The 22,608-nt window shown below is 37.1% G+C and overlaps 1 protein-coding gene across 1 annotated transcript in view; it reads left to right on the top strand.

The window, feature by feature from the left end:
* The window catches only part of nr3c2 (nuclear receptor subfamily 3, group C, member 2), a 106,010-nt gene that overhangs the window by 55,815 nt on the left and 27,587 nt on the right, over nt 1-22,608 (top strand). Inside the window, exons 3-4 of the mRNA XM_041260218.1 lie at nt 8,811-8,950; nt 17,801-17,917. Of these exons, the coding sequence (XP_041116152.1) occupies nt 8,811-8,950; nt 17,801-17,917 (257 nt within the window). The remainder of the gene's footprint in view (nt 1-8,810; nt 8,951-17,800; nt 17,918-22,608) is intronic.

Genomic DNA, 22,608 nt, shown 5'->3' with positions numbered 1-22,608 from the left:
ATAATAATAATAATAATAATAATAATAGAAAACGTAATTTAAGGTAGGCCTACATGTAATGCGTATTTGTTTAATGCAGTTATATGAAGTTTTTATAATTTTAAGCATGCTGAAAGTAGGCCAGACACAAACCTCTTGGTGTATTTGAACATGTTTTGTTGTATTAAACAATGTACAAGTTTGTGATTAAACAGTAAATATTTTTTGATAATGATACTTATTGCTTTTGTGTAATAAGACCTTAAGCTAGGAACATCCCTAGTGGTTCCGAAAACATTTTAGAATGCACAAAATTCTATTTTAGAATGCACAAAACTATTTAGAATTTTTCTTTCGACTAAGCCACTATTTTGAGGTGACTGCGACACTTAAGTAATCATGAAACGAATAACAGCTCTAATCTAGTCATCTGTCTGCGTTTCCTACACAAGCAGTGGCATCTTTACCCCCTCCCCTGTAATGCAATAAAGTGATAGTCCTCAGTTGAACTTAAATACTCATTATATATTTATTCAAAAACTTACATAATTAATTTGACTTTCTTATAAGATGCTACTGTCGAACATTCGATTCTGTGGAACGTGTAAGACATTAGTTAGACATTTTCTGGATTTTTCTGCTGTAGCTATCCTAAGTCTTGTGCTTACTTGGCCAAGTGTTTGGCCACTGTTTTGTTTGATCACATGCCCAGGAATGCTTTCCGTTAATTTTTATTACATTTATAACAGAACCAAAATTATTATTTTATTCACTATATTTTTCATTTGATATATTCTCATATTTAGTTTCATATTCATTTTTTTTGCTATTTTTATTCTAATGGATCAGAGAAAGATCGAGAAAAAAATGACCAGAGTAAACATAAACCTAGGCGTGAATCTAGCCAAGAAACACTGCAGTGTTATTACAACATTATCTCAAAATCTCAATTGGAATCTAGTTACAAACTAGCATACTGGACAGCTTCCATGCTACTGTCAAGTCATAGTGCCTTTTCTCAAATAAAGTGGAGATACAGAACATTGTTCTTGTATAATCTGATAATGGCTGAGGCTGTTCTGTGTTAATGTTTAAACACTGCTATCTACTATGGTTTATAACTAAGTTTGCTACTATTCGATTAAATTTTTTTTGCCAAATCGACGATTAATATTGATTTATTTTAGAAATAATTTACTTTTTTTTTATCTTTATTTTTCAATTCAAGCAGAGAATGGATGAAAACGATCTTTGTGCTTTAAAAAAACAAAACAAAACAAAAAAAAACCACACTCTTCATGCCGTTGAGAAATGTCTGATTTATCAAAGTTCCTTTATCATATATATATGTGCACAGAACTAAACATTAGATAGTTGAACAGAACTAACTTACACTTATTCTTCAGCACGGCTGGAGTCACGGGAAGGTAAGGCAGACAAGCCCACTTAGTCCTACTGCAGAGATGTCAGTCAGGGGTTTGTGCACAACACTCAATATCTGTTTTCCTCTTGCACCCTTTTTTCAAATTAAACTAGTAACTGTTACCGTATACCTAGCAAAAGCCTACCTACACCTTAACCTCAGGTAGGCACTTTGAATGCCAGGCTCTGTAGCTGGGAAATGAAAGTGCACAGTTGGTACAGGTCTTGATGATTGACAGTCATTTAAACAAATGAGCGCATTCTAGCACTGTTTCAGTCAACGAGATCTGTTAGAACCTAGTGAAACGACAGTGAAACTCTACTAACAGATCTCTGAGTTGATTGACAACGACCCCTAGCCATTCAGAGTGGAAAGGAGGCAGGACAGAAAGTATAAAATCTAAACAAACTATAGATGATTTCTAAATTGTTATTTTTGGTATAAAAATAAAAAAATAGAGAGTGATTTTACCAACGTTTATCCTATACATTTATTTCAGTCTCATTTTTGGGGAATTCAGCGTTTAACAGGTTTTACCGATTAATATCGAAAAGTAGCAAACCTAATTATAATCTGCCTTCTACACATCTGAGCTCAATGGTATACGCTAATGAATAAACTGAAGTGTTTACATTTCTAACCATGAATCTAATCTGCACATCTACACTTTCTGGACAGTATCTGTTTTAAGCTCAGAGATGCCATGCCAGCTTCCTACAACTGCAGAGTTGCAATATGAGTGAAAGCAATCATGTAGGGTTTGTTTTGCTGTTTGGAAATTAAGGTATGCTTAATATCCATTAATTCTAACGAAACAGCCACAGATAGGCTTGTACCCCGTCACACATGTTACAAGTTTGCTGAGATCCTACATCACTATATACTGTAGACTATATTCAGTAAATGCTTTGCAGCTCTACTGTGTGTGTGTGCAACAACACATTAATGATTTATGAATATAAACAGCATATAGAGCAATCATTTGTGGAGAGAAGAAAGTAACTCCACACCTGAACTGTGTTGCTCAGATTCAAGGTTTAAAAGATACATCTCAAATATATATTAAACCAGCCCCAGAGGCTATGTTTCGGAAATTACCACAAACAAATATCAACTTTTCAACTTTTTAAAAAAAGTTTAAAAAGAAAACAAAAAACAAAGTATATTCAAACAGAAGGATTTTTTTTGCCTGCAGCATCAACAAGTGTGTGTGTGTGTGTGTGTGTGTGTGTGTGTGTGTGTGTGTGTGTGTGTGTGTGTGTGTGTGTGTTTCAGAGCATGACATTACAGGTCAGCTTTGGGTAGAAAGCCCGTCAGACCTGAAAAGCTGGATCAGTCATCTCCAGGAGCTAACTTTGTACACAAATTTACCCGAAGAAATGAGTCTTGCAGATATTCTGATGATAGGTATCTCAAATTGAAAGTTTATGTGTGACTTATTTAAATGAGTGTGTGTCTATGTTTTACCTTACAGAGCAAAAACTGGGAATGGTTAAATAATATGATGGTAGGAAAATGAGATGTTGAAGACGATGGTTTAACAACTACTGTGGAAAGATTTACTGTTAAATGCATTTTTCTGAAGCATTCTGGAATCATTCATTTAAATCCAATTACTGAGTGACAAGTTGCTTAGCAGAAGGAAATTGGTTTAATTTAGGATTAAACATTCCTTGTTTTCCATACTATCTGTCTCTCTCTCTCTCTCTCTCTCTCTCTCTCTCTCTCTCTCTCTCTATATATATATATCTATATCTATCTATCTATCTATATATATATATATATATATATATATATATATATATATATATATATATATATATTATATATATATATATATATAGTCTTATGACAGCTACATGAACATACATGGAATACTGTGTTTAGTGCACTGATGATGATGAACATAAACAACCTATTAGCCAAGTTCAGGGGCTCCACAGGTTTTCATACATCCTCATTCGTGAAATACCCATGAAATACCCACAGTACTGCATGATGTTTCTTAGATTGTCTCTTTGTGTGTTGTTTTATATCTTGTTTAGAAATTGCAACAGTTTATAATAAACTACATTTATTACACATTACTTTTACTGTGTGGAACACAAAACCAATAGTGTGTGTTAATCCTTTTTTTTTTCCAATGATATTGTGTATTTGTGTATTGGTAAATACTCCAGTTATTCAGCACCTTTTTTAACATAGAGCTGTTTCTCTGTAGTCACAAGGACTTGGCAAGTGGCCTGCACTGAATCAAGTGTAATACAAACATTTGATTTATTGTTTATTCAGGTGCTTAGCAAACATTACCTGGCCAAGGTCACCTTTCTTTCAGGGAATAAAGAAAAACAGTGCCCTTGCAGTTGCACAAACTGCAAAACCGAAGGAATGGCCTTTACAGAAATGTTTGGATTATTTTTTTTTTTAATGGAATTTGAGGGTGCATTTAAGGATATTATTTGAATTTGCTTAACAGTTATATTAGCCAGTGAACTCATTATAACATGGGACTAATCATGTAAGTTGTCTTTTTATAATGTTGTAGCCATGTGAACTACACAAACTGCTGACTTGTTGAACGTTCTTTAGACAGTTTGATTCTTTCATGCTTCATACCTTCATCTGGCTTTGGGTTCTAGGATTCTTGCTTGCTGGAAGAAAAGAAAAACACTGCTATGGCATGCTGCATTTAACACTAGAGGTCTTGTTGCTGTCTTAAAAAAATCTGAGTGTATAAAGTTAATTCAAGCTCAGGACATTTTATTTGCATCAATCCCATACAGCTAGCTCATGGTTCACTTAAGGGCCGAGTATTCAAGTATTCCTCCAACGTTAAGCTGACCTTTGGCACAGTACCATTTTCTCAGTAATTGTACTTGACTGTAAAACAAAGTGATTTTATGGGGCTGGGAACAAAGCTGAGCCAAAAACTGCAACTATAGTGCTGTACATTCAGTAAACAAACAGCCTTTCTAGCTTGACCTCAAGCAGTCAGTCGTGTATAAGCCAGGGCCTCTTTACCTGCACAGATGGGGGCCGCTCATCACTCACGATGAACAGCATGCTTGCCCTAGGTGTAGACAGAAAACATAGGATTACAGAAATTCTGTCTATTCCAGAAATGCATTTTGGAGCATGCTCTGTTTAACGGTCTGTGTACCATGCTGTCATTTACACAACCATTCTATTTTAACCATCTTTTAACCATTCTAACCATCTATTTTCATACTAGTCCGTTTTTTCTTTTTCTTTAAATAAAAAAACTCAATGCCACTCAATTTCAGATTTCTTATTCAAAACGTTTCTTCATCAGAACATTATTATTGCCATGTGCATAAGTCTGACCAATGGACTGTGTTTGTTATAAAACATCTATTCATGTTCAGATATGCTCCAAAAGTTTGATCAGGAATGACACTTATCTCTAATCATTATGATTATACAGTACAGATTTACTTTAGGACTTTAGGAATGTACTGACTTGTTAGATTTATTCACAGTAAGGCACAGTCATAAGTCTCGCAACAACTTTGGTAGATTGTTGGCTGGAGAGCAGTTATAATGTAGCGTAACTCCAGAAGTCCTGGGTAGCTGAGAGGCTTGTAATCTTGTTTTGGATCTCGTTTTTATGCACTGTATGAAATTATTTTTTTCGGTTACTTTCCAAAATGCTTGGCCGTTTTTTTTCTGTCAAAATATAGTAACTCGACAGTACTTGCACACTTAAGTTGTACCTTTGATGTATTCCACAACAATATTCTTATAGTCACAGACACATTCATCTAGGCATTGTGTGTCTAGGCATTTTTTTACATTTTGCCACAATTTGCAATTCTGTTTTAAATTCTCCCTATAACTGTAATATAGCTTTAAACCCTGCAAACAAGCATTCCAATTGTAATCTAATTTTAAACCTTGCAAGCAGAGTTTCCAATAGAAATGTTGGAATTTGCTGCCACTGAGTACTTGGGGTGGGTTTAAAGTACTCAGATTGAATCAATGCAAGATACAAGTTAGGAAGGAGGGACACTGTCCAACTGCAGGTAGTTTGTTTTTGTTTTTTAGTAGGTTTTTTATTTTCTCTAATGATAAAGGGGTCGTGAACGTGAATCGATTAACCGTTTCCACTGTTTTTCCTGTGTTTTCCAGTTTTATTGGCAATCCACCAATTTCATTTTTTTTGTATCAGGGGTGTTTTATCATTTTTATTGGTTAAAAGCGAAAATCAGAAGCCCTAATTATAATTGATTTAAAACCAAATTTTAATTATTTTTTATTTTTTAAAACAATGAACGCTAACCAGTGGTGGTTGGTGGCCAAAATTTTTAGGTGTTCACACCTCAGATGCAGAGCAGCAGGCTCAGGAGAAACAGGCAGATTAATACTGTGAGAAGAACGAAGTTCAACAAATATTAATATAAACATTAATTTAAAGTTAGACAAAGATAATTAGATTTTTTTTTTATTTCAATATTTAAACAGCTTAAAAGTTTTCTGTCTTTCTGCAAAGTAACACTCCATGCAAAACTGAGAAGAGACAAAGCAGTACAGCTCATAATTTATAGCCTTTGTTGTCTTGGCACATCCGCACTGATTACCTGATCACCATGTTCGCTAACCAGCTGCGCTCCATCCAGACATTTTTAAGCCAATAGTAGCCAGTCCTGACTAATGGCTGGCTGCTACTGCGCATGTGCACGGCAGATCTGGGTGCTCACATTTCTGAACGAGCACAACCTGGCTTCAGCCCATTAAACAGAGAGGGAAAATGAAATGCACATCACCCAGAAGAATTGAAGTGCAATTCATTAATAAGAGACTGGGGGTTCGGTGAGCAAGTGAACCCTATTAAAATCGGACAGCAACACGTTCTTATAGTGACACTTTCTGAGGAAAGGCTGAAGCAGCTGCCACAGTACATGTTAACACCTTTTCTCGGGGCAGCAGTGTATTCTGGCTTCATCAGTGTCAGGAAACTCAAGTTTCAGTCTTCATTTACATGTGACCTAGCTGCCCTTTCCCTCACTGTGGTGACAGAATCTATTAGGGAACAGATAGTACTGCAGCACAGTCACACAGGGTAAGACACACACACACACACAAACACACACACACACACACACACACACACGCGCACACACACACACACACACACACACATATATACGGTAAGGTTACTTAGTGCAAGTTCCTGAGACATTCAGAATGTAGGACAGCGTGACCTACATAGACATTTATTATGTTATTATATTACAGGCACCTGCATTTGAAAGCTATATCTTGAGAAACAAAATTATCTTCCAGTTGGTGTGGATAGCCTTCATTTAATAGCTTGATATTCATTAATTTATAGTATAAAATTAATTCCATATGGTGTGGATATCCTTCATTTTGTCTCTATATCGTATAATACTCGTTCCTGATTCCTAAATATCAGTACCCTCATTACACACACATATATATAATATATATATATATATATATATATATAATATAGTATATATAATATATTAATATATATATATATATATAATATGCCATATATATATTATATATATTATATATATATTATATATATATATATATCTATATATATACGATATATATATATATATAGCATAATTATATATATATATATATATATCATAATCACTAATACTGCTAAAAATACAAACACAATGATCAAGTTTATTTTATATTAAGATACAATAAACCCTATACAGACCAGTCATTGTATTATTTAACCAGTTTATTCCATTGATTGGCGTTTAGGTACCAAATGCTATTTGCATGTTGGGCTATTGGCCTCCATAAAGTGTTGCTGATGTCGTGCCGAATTTTACATTATTTCAAGATCTGCACATGCGTCGCCGTTTAATTGAATTTGTCCGTGTGATTTGCTTGTGCTAGTATTGTGCTGTGTTTTTTTTTTTTTTCTTTTCTTAGAAACAGTTTGACAATGTGTGAATACTATAAATCACACTTTAAATGTTACTCACATGTAGAAATTGAATCTTTGGATTTGTATAATGCATATTACGTTAACAGAAGTTGTTGTATTAAAATCCACTGCCAAATCTTTGTACGTAGCAACTGTATATGGCGCTGCTGGAGTGTATGGAGCAGGGTATAGTGTCCAAAGCACTGCCCCCAGAAGGATATTTTTGCCCACATATAGTGGTTGTAGTGCTTCAGTAAAATATGTACTGAATACCTAGTGCACCAGACAGTGGAAGAGAAGTGCTATGGTAGAATATGTTTGAAATATACAAAATACACGCTAACACTAATAATTTTAATTTTAAAAAACTGAGCACTGTCTGCAACCCCCCCCCCCCCCCCCCCCCCCCCCCCCGTGTTAATATTATTAGTGGAGTTGTGGGGTTTGTGACAGTGAAAAATGATCATCAAAATACCAGTGCATGCTAGTGTGACCTTATTTTTTTTACCACCTGTAAAAGTATCTCTGTGCCATTTCTGCCAAATCAGCAACACATAGAATATGCAGGCCTTATTTTTGTCTTGTTTAGGTGTGTTTTGGAGTTTGTGTCAGACGTACTTATATTTTAAATGGCAAAGCATTCATCTCTTTAAGAGGTGCGTTGTAGTTTATGGGGCCTGCAGTTTACAGAGAGAGAGAGTGACAACTAAGGGGCCCATCAAGGTCACCAAAAAGACAGTTGCACAAATTGGTTCCTCCTGTAATTTATGTTGCAAAATCACCAAAATCCTGCAACATCCTGATTTTGTAAAATATCAGAGGCTATGGTAAGCCTACTTCTGGTTTGTGCTTGCACAGGAGAGCTGTGAGATACACTCTCTCTTCTGTACCAGAAATCAACTGACCACAGCTAACCCTTCCATCTGTCGCTGCTGGTTATGATTTGGTTATTCTGACCTGCTGTGCTTCTGACCTTCATCTGTCACCATCACAACTTGCATAGCAACATGAAGTCCCAGGTTCTGTCAGACTATAGCTTTCAGATTGCAGTTTACTAATGAAGAGTTTATTCTCGCTGAAGCAGCTTTGAGAAAGCAAGGGAAAGGCACAAAACTGAATGGCATGTGTTTGGAAAGGGTTTTTTTCTATCAAAGGGTCCTTATTAAAGATAAAAACGAAAAGCAGGGGTTCAGTCCTTAAAATACTGTGAACTAGGTCCCCACAGGATAGAGCACTACTAGATAGAAGGATCTGGTGCATAAGCTGCTGATTTCCTGAGGATGATTTTATGAGATACCTGCAAAAAACCCTACAGAACTTACTGACTTGCTTATCTCTTCACCAAAGAAGTAATTTCCCATATTTTTTGCAGCTGGCCCAGTGAGCTAACTAAAATATAGATTCTTTGTACCACATAAGTAATTATCTTTATGTCTAATAAACTTTTGTTTGCACGTTTGTTTCCAGCTCGTCCATGAGAAATTCCTCTTCCAGTTCATCAGCACCTGCAAAGGTGTGCTTGGTGTGTGGGGACGAGGCGTCTGGATGTCACTATGGGGTCGTTACCTGTGGCAGCTGCAAGGTTTTCTTCAAAAGAGCCGTAGAAGGTATGTCTTCTCTGTCAAGTTATATATTGGCTTGTGTGAATAGTCTGCCATTACATCTTCCTAGTCCTTCTCAGGAGGACACTCCCTCTAGTATGTGGGTGGGGTAATTCGGTCACTATGCAAATTTGAGCCTAGGTATCTGTGGCAGAGCAAAGCTCTGCCCTTTTTAAATTGGCAGGGATGGGGTTAATTTCCCCTACCTGTTAACCTAATCAACTAATCAACCCCAGCCACCTGAACGTAATAAACCCAGGCAGGTAGGGGAAATTAACCCCATCCCTGCCAATTTAAAAAGGGCAGAGCTTTGCTCTGCCACAGTATCATTAACAATGTCTAATTGAAATAGAACGTTCTCATATTCTATATAACCACGACTGTTGACAACAATGTGTCAAATGTCTCCATATGTTGATTCCGTCTTTTACAGTCAGTACTAAATAACTTGTGAGTTTAAGTTATGTTAAACCATATTAAAAACAGTGATGATGTGTATTCATAAACATTTTTGTTTAAACAAACAAGATGTGTAGTGCAAACATTGAAGATTCCATTGATATGATGCAGGCTGTGCTGCAGCTGTTTAGCTAGATGTGCACTGTGTACTTTGGTTACCTTACCTGACCTCAATGCAGCAGAGTATTGCTTTTCAAGTGAATGAGTCAGCAATGATATTTAGAAAAGCACAAGTAGAACTTTAGGAACACTGTTGGAGCCTGTGCAGCAGGGACATGCAGATATACAGTATGGTATGGTGCATTGTTATAAAAATGTGTGCTTTGGGAAGTTAATCAAACCAAAAAAAAAGGCTTTGAAATAAGCTTCAGAAACATTATTGTCCCCCATTTGTGATACATATCACTAGCTGTGAGCATATAGTACAACCGACAATATACAAGTCACACTTCAGAGTTAAAACTTACTTTTTTTTTTTTTTTTTTACTTACTGAGTTGTGATGTAACTCGGTTGGGACATTCTTTTTCTGTAAGTTATTGAAAATATTAGAATCAGGGGGTATAATTAGGAACCTGTTTGCAAGTTAAGGTAAGTACATACAGTGGATGTAGGTCATTACCTTTTCATGATAGTTATAGTTCTAATGCTGTGGCTGGATATCTATGGTACATTCTTGTTTATATTTAGCATCAAGTCAAGTGTGTGTGTTCTTTTTGTTTTCATAGTGTGGTCCCAAGTAGTTGAACCTGAAACAATCATAGGTCTTTATTATGTTCAAGTCCTGTATTGGAGAATAACTTTAAGCTTTACTATAAGAACAATTTCCAAGGCCAGGCTATGGTTCTGATTTCATACTGGTCATTTCCATTTGATAGTCTCATAAATTTGAGAAATAATTTTAGGAATGGAATCTTTACTTTGAGCCTAAATCAATAAATTAAACCTAAACATGTGAATTGTACAGTTGTGCTAATTAGTTCATGTTAGACTTGGGGCTCTGTTCACAAAGCTGTCATTGATTACTATATTACAGTATATTAGATATTTAAAGAATGTATTTTCAATGTGTGAGCACAATGCAGTTTTTTTTTTTTTTTTTTTTATAAAGAACTGTTCTATATTGTTGTTGACTTTTTCACAGTCTAGTAAATAACCGTCTAGTAAATAACAGTCTAGTCTATAACCTACGTACTGAAACAAAAAAATTATGTGCCAGTGTCCATGGCTTCTTCCTTCAAATTAATGCTTTCTTAGTAGTCTACATATTACAGTGGCTCTCAAAAATATTCACCCCCCCTTGGACTTTTCCACATTTTATTGTGTTACAACATGGAATCAAAATGGATTTATTTAAGTGCTTTTGCCACTGATCAACACAAAAAAAGTCCATAATGTCAAAGTGAAAAATAAAATCTACAAATTGTTCTAAATTAATTACAAATATAAAACAGAAAATAATTGATTGCATAACTATTCACCCCCTTTGCTATGGCACACCTAAATAAGCTCTGGTGCAACCAATTGTCACATAATTAGTTGAATGGAGTCCACTTGTGTGCAATTAAGGTGTTTCACATGATTTCAGGTTAAATACACCAGACACTGGGAGGCCCCACAGTTGGTTAGTACGTTTTCCTAACAAAAACTACATCATGAAGATGAAGGAACATTCAAAGCAAATCCAGAATAAGGTTCTTCAAACGCACCAATCAGGGATAGGATATAAGAACATTTCCAAGGCATTGAATATCCCCCAGAGCACAGTAAAGTCTATTATTAAGATATGGAGAGAATATGGCACAACTGTGAATCTGTCTAGAACAGGCCGTCCTCAAAAACTGAGTATCCGGGCAAGAAGGGCACTAGTCAGTGAGGCCACCAAGAGGCCTATGGCAACTCTAAAGGAGTTACAGTCTTCCACGGCTGAGCTGGGAGACACTGTCCATACGGCAACAATAACCTGGGTGCTTCACAAAACTCGCTTTTATGGGAGATTGGCAAAAAGAAGCCATTGTTGAAAATAACTCGGCTAGAGTTTGCCAGAAGGCATGTGGGAGACGCTGAGAAGAAGATTCTATGGTCTGATGAGACCAAAATAGAGCTTTTTGGCCTCAACGCTAAGCACTATGTTTGGCACAGGCTTAACACTGCACATCATCCTGAGAACACCATCCCTACCGTGAAGCATGGTGGTGGCAGGATCATGCTATGGGGATGCTTTTCTGCGTCAGGGCCTGGAAAGCTTGTGAAGATAGAGGGCAAAATGGATGTAGCAAAGTACAGAGAAATCCTGGAGGAAAATCTGCTGAAGTCTGCAAGAGACCTGGGACTTGGGAGAAGATTCATCTTCCAGCAGGACAATGACCCCAAACATACAGCCAAAGCCACACTGGAGTTGCTTAAAAACAAAAAGGTCAATGTCCTGGAGTGGCCCAGTCAAAGCCCGGACCTCAATCGAAGTGAGAATATGTGGAAAGAGTTGAAAATTGCTGTTCACCAAAGGTCCCCATCCAACTTGACGGAGCTTGAGCAATTTTGCAAAGAAGAATGGGCAAAAATTGCAGTGTCCAGATGTGCAAAGCTGGTAGAGACTTATCCAAATAGACTTATGGTTGTAATTGCTGCCAAAGGTGCCTCTACCAAATACTGACTCAAAAGGGGGTGAATACTTATGCAATCAATTATTTTCTGTATTGTATTTGTAATTATTTTAGGGCAATTTGTATATTTAATTTTCACTTTGACATTATGGACTTTTTTTGTGTTGATCAGTGGCAAAAACTCCTAATTAAATTCATTTTGATTCCATGTTGTAGAACAATAAACTGTGGAAAAGTCCAAGGGGGGTGAATAATTTTGAGAGCCACTGTACATGATTTATATTCATATAGTCATATTTTTATATTGATAATTATATTTACATATTTAGTATTTGTCCAAAGACATTTCTGTACACATAGTTGTTTTATTGGCTTTCTGACGCGTTGCAAGCTTTCCAAATATTTGTTTTTGTTTTGATTTTGTAAAACTGCATTCTTTGTATCTTATCTCTTGAGGTGGAATTAGAATACTTTCTCACCCTTACCAGTACAGACTATCATTTCAGTCTAGAAATGATGAGTTGTTAGTAGGTTTGACATACAAATTACTAATGAGTTCTCATTTTTCCATACTTGGCATAGTTTGAGTAATGCAGTTTACCCTTTATTGTCATTCCTACTCCTAGTAGTACTTTTTTCATGGCTAGTGTTATTTTCTCTCCCCAGACCATCTTTTCACAAATCTAAGCATACGTGACCATTGCCAATCGTACGCATTTCCATCATAATGGGTATCATTCAAGCCTAGTATCACAGAGTAGGACCAAAAATCCTCCTTAATGTAAAATAACATAAGCACAAAACACCTGAACCCATAACACTATTAAATGCATTAGCCAAAAACAGTTGTCTACTTATTTAAATAAATAATAATTTGACCTCTAATTTGAGTTTAAGCTGCCTATGTCAGTGCTGTGTCAGCACCCCAGGGGTATTCTGATGTGTTGATCCTTTATATTAGTGGGACAGAAGGTCACATACCAACATACCATTTACCTTGACTGTAAGCCTTTAGTTAAAGGTATGGAAGGTTTTTGCCCTTTGGTAAAATAGAAATTGGCAAACATTTTAATGCTGAGTCATTTTCAGTGTAAAACTGAAGCTGAGTTCCCTTTCAGGTACGAAATGTAACCATTACCGTATGGGTATTTACCTTGTAGAGACCCGAAACCTTAATAAGATATACCAAAGCTACTCTTCGAGCCAGTGACGCAGTCAAGGCCCGCCCCCGAGGGCACAAACAGATATTGCCATTTTTCCTTTCATGACTGACTTGACGAGAGCTTTGTTCCGATAAGTACTTGTTACTTCTATCTGTTATATTTCGCATTTATTGTGTTTTTACACAAATTACATGTGATATTAATATAATCACTAATAGTTTACTAATTGCATGTATTTTCTGCACTACAGCCTGTTGCTTGTTACATCCCACTCCGGCCTTGTGCCAGGCGTGATCCAGCGGCTAGAATCGCTCCTTCCCAGGGATCCAGCAACAGAAGTCGTCTGACTTTGTGCTGACCCCCCGGGCTGCAATAGCTCCGGCTGGAGTTATCTATTTCTCGCTTTATATTATTTATGTTATTGCTTAAATTACTGTATTTGTTGAGAAAGTGTTTTCAGTTTTTTTTAAAGAGACTATTCGCAGGCTTGTGTGCAATGTGGTGCTCAGCACACGTGCAGCAAGAGCAGATACTTGCTTCGGTTGTGATTCCTTGTAATCTTTTCCACAGTATCGTGATTCCATTTTGGTGACAGCTTTAGCATCACCATTACGAAGGCTGTTAGTACCATTCTAACAAGCAGGTTCCCTCAGTCTTGTGTGTGATACTGGCTGGGTGGTTAGTACAGGTGGACATCCCTGTACGTTGCCACCCACGGGGGCTGCGAACCGGTGGAGGTCACTGACCCGCTCCGCTCCTGACCCGGTACCCTAGTAGTACTGAACCAGGGGAGAGATTACCGCACCGGTCCCGGCACTGTCCTGTTGCTGTGCCGGACCGTACCCATGCCAGCCTGGTGCTAAAGTCACCAAACTGACCCAGTACTGTACTGTACCGAACCAGTGCTAAAATCACTGAAACGGTACCGAAGTGATCAGGTACCATCCCAGTTCCGACGCGGTATCGACCTAGTGCTACAGTCTTTGAACCGGTACCGACCCAGTCCTACACAGTGGTCCAGTATCGACCAGTGCTCCAGTTACCGGTCTGGTACCAAACCGATCTCGCTCGGATTTTGACCCGCCCAGTCGAAATCTACAGGTAGATTGAGGCAAAAATTGTACAGCTGTATACTGTACACTGCTTTTCTTGCTTCTTGTGTGCCTGGGTTTTACCTCTGTGAGACATGCAGGGTCAATCTGCCTATTGAGGACCAGCAGGCAGAAGCTCTTCCTGTCTGGTGCCAGACCACGCCAAGGAAGTGCTAGATAATCGCAGCTTCTGCAAGTTTTGTGAACCAGAGGAGGCAGGCGAACAGGAGCTGGTGTTTTTGTCTGAGGCCGTGGAGTCTGACAGCACTTCTTCCACTGATCGAGGGCCGTTGTAGTTTTGCAAGTACCCTGGCCTACAGAAGGCATAATAAGGCAGTCCATCTTCGGTGATGTGCCTACCATCTCTCCCGTGTCCCCCCAGTGCACCCGGATTTTTTTTTTTTAAATCCAGTCTTCCTGGGAACATACAAAGAAATGATTGTATGAAATTAGCTTGGCTTATACAGTGCTACCCCTTCATAATGCAGTTGCTGGGGTCCATAATTAGGAGACAGTGTTATTTGTGTTTCGCCTCATAACTAATATTGCCATTTTTGTTCCCGAAATGATTCAAAATTCTCACAAGCTAAATTAGTATTGTAGCGTAGGGTGGAAAATGAAGGAAGGAGACACACACAATTTGCAGGTACTCGAATCCACTGTTTATTGAGTTTATTATTCCCAGCCCCTGTTCACCTGGGCCACACAAAAAACAACAAACAGTCTTGTACTTCACAGCAGCACGTTTACACAGCAGCTTGTCTCGCTTTGGAGTCAATATTATTAAGAAAACCTCTTAGTTTTTCTTCCTCTTTTAGCCATCCACACAGTGTAGATTCTGCAACATTTATATCTTTTGAAACTGCTGCTTGAGTTTCACCTTTTCTTACTCTGTCCATTTTAACAGAGAGAGATTTTAGTTTTTTGCTGTCTGCCTGCTTCATACTTTATATCTGGAACGTTCACCCAATGTTTCTGAGTCAAATTGCATTATGGTGGAAATGTGAGCCATAACCTTACCATGTCATAACCGATTCGCACTATAACAGGTCGCATTATAACGGGGTAGCACTGTATATGTATATTGGACTTTTAAGCCTTGCAAAAAAGATTTTCAGGTATTAATTGCCCAATTGCTTGTACTGTTTTTTTTTTCTTACCTTATGCAACCTTATAAAGCTTTTACTGTTTTATAATGTTCAAAATTTAGACAGGGGGGAAAAAAAATATCTAAAACACCAAAATTCGTTCTTTAGAAAATCTTTTTTTTTTTAATCAAGATCCATTTGAAAAGGAATGCAGTAGGTAAAACCTAAAGTCCCTCCCAGAAGAGATCGGAAGTACATTTTCTTACTTGACCCCAAACAAGTGTTCAAATACACAGTCTAGACCATTTTTTTGTTCTAGACCCATCTGAAGTGATGCAAATCTGAATCCTTTTTCAAAACATGATATCCAATCCAAACAGTTTCTGTTAGGTGTTTAAAATCCATGCCAACGATATTGCAGCTGTATAAATAAAAAGTAATGCATGCTGCACTGCCTTTGGAGTCTATGAGATCTGATTTTGAAAGAGATTGAAAATGCAGGACTATAACTTTGTATACTGATAGAAAGGTGCCTGTGTATTTGTATTAGTACCCCTGAACTAGTGGGAGGTTGCGGATTAGATCTACATGGTCCACGCTTGATTCAACCTGAAGGTTAAAGTAGACAATTGTACTTTAGGACAGGCTGTTTACAGGGAAATCTAATCCAATCTGGATAGCTTGGCTAAACTCACCAAAATATCTTTCTGAATAGGAGCTACAGTCTGAATCATCATCATCAATAAACTAAAATGTGTAAACAACTGTGGTTTATATGTTTATCTGTAACAGATTGTACCGACAGATTATAGTAACGTACCATAGGTGGTGATGCTGAACTGCAGTTACAATATTAACTATAAGAATCCTATAGTGTATTGCTGTTCAGATACACTCTGAAGTTGCAGAATAAACTCAGCAACAAGCAAAGCTCCCCGTTTAGATCAATCAATAAATCCTTAGTTTACAGTTCTTAAGATCATAGCATCGACTCCTGACATCCTTTCTTTGAAAAGTAATTGATGTTAAGAATCATATAATTTTACCGCATACATTTATTTATGAATTTCATGTTACATTGAAGCGATTCTGATTAACCTAAAAACAAGGCACATATTATTTAAAAAAAAACATTTTTATTTAATAGCTACCCTTGTTGTCATGTTCTTATAGTTCAGTATAAAAAGCCTTGGCTACTAAGCCAATTAGAAAATGGAACACAAGTAGAAATTTCAGATAGGGTCCTATTAAAACAGAAGTGAAGTATAGAGTTGTGGTAGGAAAAAGGTGAGCAGTGGTTAAAGAATGCTTGATAGCAGGAGGCCCCCAGTTCTAATCCCAGCTCAACCACTGGCTAACTGTGTATGACTGTGAGCAAGCCACTTAACCACTTTGTGCTCCATCCTTCAGATGAGACATAAAACCGAGGTCCTTTTGTAAGTGACTCTGCAGCAGTTGTGGATGCATAATTCACCCTTAGTCTCTGTAAGTCACTTTTAATAAAAACATCTGCTAAATGACTAATTAATAATAATAATAATAATAATATTTTCACCTCAATCGAAAAACCATAATGACTTGTGGGAATGCTGTTTAAAAGGCAAGGAAATGTATTAATTATATAATTATTTAATAGCTGCCCTTGTCATGTTCTTATACCAAGCCCATTAGAAATGTGCACTACTACTGTATGATCGGTATGGCCAACCTAAGCAAATGTGGGATAAGCAAGTTAAAAACAAACACAGGAAGTTTGTTATCTGTGAATGTATAATTGTTTCTGACAATAATTAACCAGATTCATGGGAATAGAAAGCGTTCCAATGATAAATATCTATATTTACTTTACTCAGAATACAAGGGAGCATCACGTTTCCTGTGTTGCCGCTGCTGGTTTTCAGAGCAAGAAAAATGGTCTTATGTAACAGTCATGTGACCCTGCCAGAAATAGATTGAGCTTCGGCTGCTACTGCAGCTATCACTGCCAGACTGCTACCAAATAGCCTGTAGCTTTAGTTTGTTATATTCATTTATTTTACCAGCAAACTGTGTTGTTTTCAAAGGAGGCACGTTTCAGTCAGCTAAAAGGGTTGTGGAAGCTTTGCATTGCTGGCTGTTTGGGTTCACTCAGATAAAAGTTGTAAAAACGTGTTCCATACATTTTATTATAGCGGCAGCCCCTTTATTTGAAAAAGACTAATTAAACACTGTACTTCTACCTCCTGTAGTTCTTACCACAAGCCTGTTAAATACTGTATCACTACTGTAATGTGCTACTTAAGTATTTTTCTCTGTATTTTGTATTTTGTACAGCACAATTTTGCACCTATAGTAAAAGGTACAGCTCTACAGCCTATGTATTTTAAATCTGGATTCTTCCTGATGTCTCACTGACATAGTGAAATGTGTTTGCTTGTCAAGCTAACATTCCTGTTCTTTTTGCTTTTGACCCAGGACAGCACAACTACCTGTGTGCAGGAAGAAATGACTGTATTATTGACAAGATTCGACGGAAAAACTGCCCTGCTTGCCGGGTACGGAAGTGTCTCCAGGCTGGAATGAACTTAGGAGGTACTGTATGTGTACTTCTGTTTGCTTGAGTTGTGACAGGAACCTTTCTGTCCAGATAACAGTGCAAAGCTAAATTAGACCAATCTGAATACAGTCGTAATATGGAGAGCATGATAGCAATCACAACTGAGTACCCAGTCGTCTTTTCTGCTTGCTGTGCTCTGCTTTATGTGTATAGGACAAGGTCAGTTACCCCAGTGTAATAACTAACTTAATAATAAATCAATACTAACTCCAGTGCTAAAATGCTTAGCTTATTTCCTGTCTTGTGATTTTATATATATATATATATATAATATAAATATATATATATAAAATTTTTATGTCAAAAAATCGGTGCACGATAACATTACGAATTGAAATACAAAACGTTGTTTTGTGTCCAAAAATCTCAATCCTTGTTTTTTGCAGTTGTTAGAGTGCTGTAATAGTCCGGAAGGGTTGTTTTTATTGGCTGATTATATAGTTGCTTGGTCAATTTGTTCTGCCGTTATGGAAATAAAACATTCACCGCAGTTTAAAAAAGGGGAGGCATAAAAGAATGAGAAAAAGGATTATAGGACTACACCCATGCGGCTGACGCCTGTGTCACTGAATTAGCTGCTTTCTGTGGCCACAGATTGTCTCGAAGAAGGGGTTCCATTCAGAAAACATTAAAATCAGCAGGGGCACATGACAGCTTTTTTGAAAAACGTATAGAGTTTCTCGTTTCGATCTTATGTATGTGTTTATTTTTTGCTGTATGCTCCAGTTGATAGGCACAGTAAATGTAAGTTCTTAAGTTTTGGTAATTTCATTCTTTGCAAAAATACCACCCTAGGAAAACCAGTTAAATAGTGCTGTTACATGGAAAAAGATATAAAAGCTAGGAGTCAATATACTGTACATACTGGCTTATGAGATAAGTTTACTTGTGTGCTGTTTTGAGGTATTTGGCCTGTAATACTAGATCAGTCTGCAGTTTCTGAAACATCTCAGTTCCAAGAATATCTCTTCCCTATATATTGGGAATGTGGAAACTGATGGCAGTGGGAGTTTAGCCAGTATTGGAATTTGGCCAGGGCACTAGATGACTCGCTTGCTTGAACTGTTTGCTTTTGCAGATAGTCCCTAAATATATTAACCTACAGAACAGTGTTTTTGTGAAATGTTGTTTTATTTAATACATATAAGGATCCCGTATCTGTGGCACATTGAGGTGCTTTCTACCACTGTTAAAGACAGTAAAGAGTATTTTTTGACCAAACAAGCAAAGGCCCCTCGTGGTGCTGAGATTGTAATTGGGTTTGATTCAAAGCTTCTCTGGGCCACCTTTATTAAAATAGGCCCTGCTTGGGTTAAACCTGCATCACCTCTGGTCAGGTGAGGATCTCAGAACATCCCTTGTTTGTTGGACAAGCTTCAATATCTTTTTCATCAGTATGGCATCTGCCATTTTTACATCTGAATGAAAATTGTGAAAATCTGTATTGTGTCAGAATTGCCCATATAAAGACTGTACCCCCCCCCCCCCCCCCCCCCCCCAAAAAACGTGAAGTTAATTTTCTTCACCAATTTGCTTGTTTGTTTTTTTTTTGTGTTTTTTTTTGTATTAAACACTAAGAAATTCCCAGGAAATTTTTAACAAAATAAAAAATGAAAAAAAGGTTTGATACTTTAATTATCTAAATGAATGCAGTGAACTTTATAAAGAGTGATGTTTTACTTGATGAATACTAATGGTTTATTTCACAGGGGTTGTCTTCTGCTTAAGAGATTCTGGGGAAGGGGTCAGTGTTAAGTGTATTAAATATTGCACGCCCTGTATGATGTGAAATTCACTGTGTATTTGTTTGCCTGCAAAAATAATACAAATAAGAATGAGGAAAACGAAATAGTAAGTTCAATTAATAAAAGCAAGTCTTTAAGCTCTGTATAAATATATAAATGGAATCAAATGCTGTGATTTTTCGAGTCACAGTCTGGAGGCTGCAGTAGCTTGTCGCATTTGTCTCCAGGGTAACAGATTAGATTATGACATTTAATGCATGTCTGATTTCCTCTGTATTTCATCATGATCATAAGGAGTTGCAAATTACAGTGCGTGGAGAAAAGAAGCTTGAAGTTCTTAGATTAAAGAACGCTAATATTAAATGTCATCTTGAATGTGGCCAATGTGTTAATGCATGTGTGTTTATGCATGTTTGCCACAGAAGATTTCTACTTTATCTGATTAAACTGCCACCGTTTGTTTTGACCTTGATTTAAATTAAATAACAGACGCAAATGTGATTTGGAGTAGAAAGCAGGCATCGCGCTAAACATACACTCTCTGTGCTCTAGTTTAGCAGGGAGATTGGAATGATTTTTCAGTAAATAAAAACATGATCACCCAGTATCACATTTTAAGACCAAACTAAGGCATTACCTAATACCTTGCTGTATGTGTTTTTAACTTGCAGGGTGTTTGTAAAATGTGTTTGAAATGAGTGATTGCTCAGCGCTGTCTCCCAGTATACCCATGTAATGAGATTAATGGTCTCAGTGGTTTTTCTCCAGGTCTGGATTGACTTACAAGGAGAGTGGTGGCTAATACAGTGCTTTTTAAATCCAGTTTGTATTTTTTTAAATGTTGACAATAATTGGGTGCACTTTAATTATACATTTGTCATTTTTGTTTGCCTGTAAAAAAACAAATAAACATGGGATTAATTTAGGTGCGTTCGTAAATGAAGCAGGCTTTATTTTGTTAAAATATTTCAGTAATGTGCAAGCGGACATGAGTCATTTAAAATAAAAGATGAATATGATTCATATGTCTGGGCTCATAGTCTGGTAACGTTGGTATGGTATATAGAATTGTACTTGTAACTTTGCTTTGCATTTTTAGTTGGTGTGAAGGCTGCTTCTCTGGTCAGAGTCAGGTCAGCTGCTAAGCCTGTTGCTGCATTTTACCTGATGGCAACAAATGTCTTAGGACATTTGACAAAGTAACCCACAAAATCAGGCCCCTGCTGGATCATGTGGTGCTGTGATGCTATTAGCAAGTGAATCCTGCCACGCTCTTAGCAATGAGATGTAAAAGAGGTTGCATTTTCACAAAATGCATTTAAAAGCAGTTTGGTCAGTTTTTCCCCTTGACTTAATATTTGTTATGATGAAGCACTGTATGTATCTTTCTATCAAACTTCCAGGACAGTATTCATAAGACCAAACTGATCACCTCCTTTGGGCTGTACTGAGCAGTTCTTTATCGGTCTTTATATTACAAAGCTCCTTGCTTGGCTTTAGTCCTGTTTGTACTCATGTCTTTTATGGTGCTTTCAGCATGGACGAGATTGCCTTGCCAATCGAGAAAGCATGTGTGTCACCTAATTTATCACAGAAGCAGCAGGACTGTTTATACATATTTCAGCTTAACAGAGACCAACTGGGGACTTCATTATTTAATTTACAGTGCCTATAGAAAGTCTACAGCCCTTTTCAAAATGTTCACCTTTTGTTGCCTTATATCCCAAGCGCTCCGCAAATCTGGCCTGTATGGTAGGGTGGCAAGAAACAAGCCATTACTCAAGAAAGCCCACCTTGAAACCCGTTTGAAGTATGTAAAAAAACACTCAGGAGATTCTGTAGCCATGTGGCAAAACATTTTGTGGTCTAACAAAACTAAAATGGAACTTTTTGGCCTAAATGCAAAGCGTTATGTTTGACATAAACCCAACACAGTGCATCACCCAAAGAACAGCATCCCTACTGTGAAGCATTGTGGTGGCAGGATCATGTTATGGGGATGTTTCTCATCATCGGGGACTGGGGCACTTGTCGGGATAGAAGGAAAAATGAATGGAGCAAAGTACAAAGAAGTCCTTGAGGAAAATCTGCTGCCCTCTGCAAGAAAGCTGAAACTGGGATGGAAGTTCACCTTTCAGCATGACAACGACCCAAATCACACAACCAAAGCTACACTGGAGTGGCTAAGGAACAAAAAGGTACATGTCCTTGAGTGGCCCCGTCAGAGCCCCGACCTGAATCCAATCGAAAATTTGTGGCATGACTTAAAGATTGCTGTCCATCAACACTCCCCAGGGAGCATGACGGAGCTTGAACAGTTTTGTAAAGATGAATGGTCAAATATTGCCAAAACTGGGTGTGCAAAGTTGGTAGAGACCTATCCCAACAGCTGTAATTGCTGTCATAGGTGACTTATCCAATTATGATATTTCAGTTTTGTATTTTTAATATAGAATTTTTTTCTCAATAAAAACTTTTTTCCCCTTAACAGTGGGTAGTATGGTGTGTAGATGAGTGGAAAAAAAATCCTCATTTAAATGCGTGAAACTCTGAAGCACTGACCATACAAAATGTGAAAAAAGTTCAAGGGGGTGTAGACTTTCTATAGGCACTGTATATGTAAACAATAATATGCTTGATTTACGCTGTTCAGAAACTGATTTGGTCAACTGCTGTTTTTTTTTTGTTTTTTTTGAAAGTTTAAGTTTATAAAGGGGTTCACACAACATAATATATATATATATATATATATATATATATATAATATATATAATATATATATATATATATATACACAAATCACTAAAAACTGAGGTTTAATCTGTTTTTACCTTACCTTTCTGATAAATGCTTCTTTTAACAATTCTTTCAAAATGATCTTTCATAAAGTCATAATTACATTTTTCTGGGTCTCCTACATA

The sequence above is a fragment of the Polyodon spathula genome, chromosome 1, assembly GCF_017654505.1.
Source record: "Polyodon spathula isolate WHYD16114869_AA chromosome 1, ASM1765450v1, whole genome shotgun sequence".
Classification (NCBI taxonomy): Eukaryota; Metazoa; Chordata; class Actinopteri; order Acipenseriformes; family Polyodontidae; genus Polyodon; species Polyodon spathula.
The sequence above is the reverse complement of the archived record's forward strand: the minus strand, read 5'-3'. Positions and strand labels throughout refer to the sequence as shown.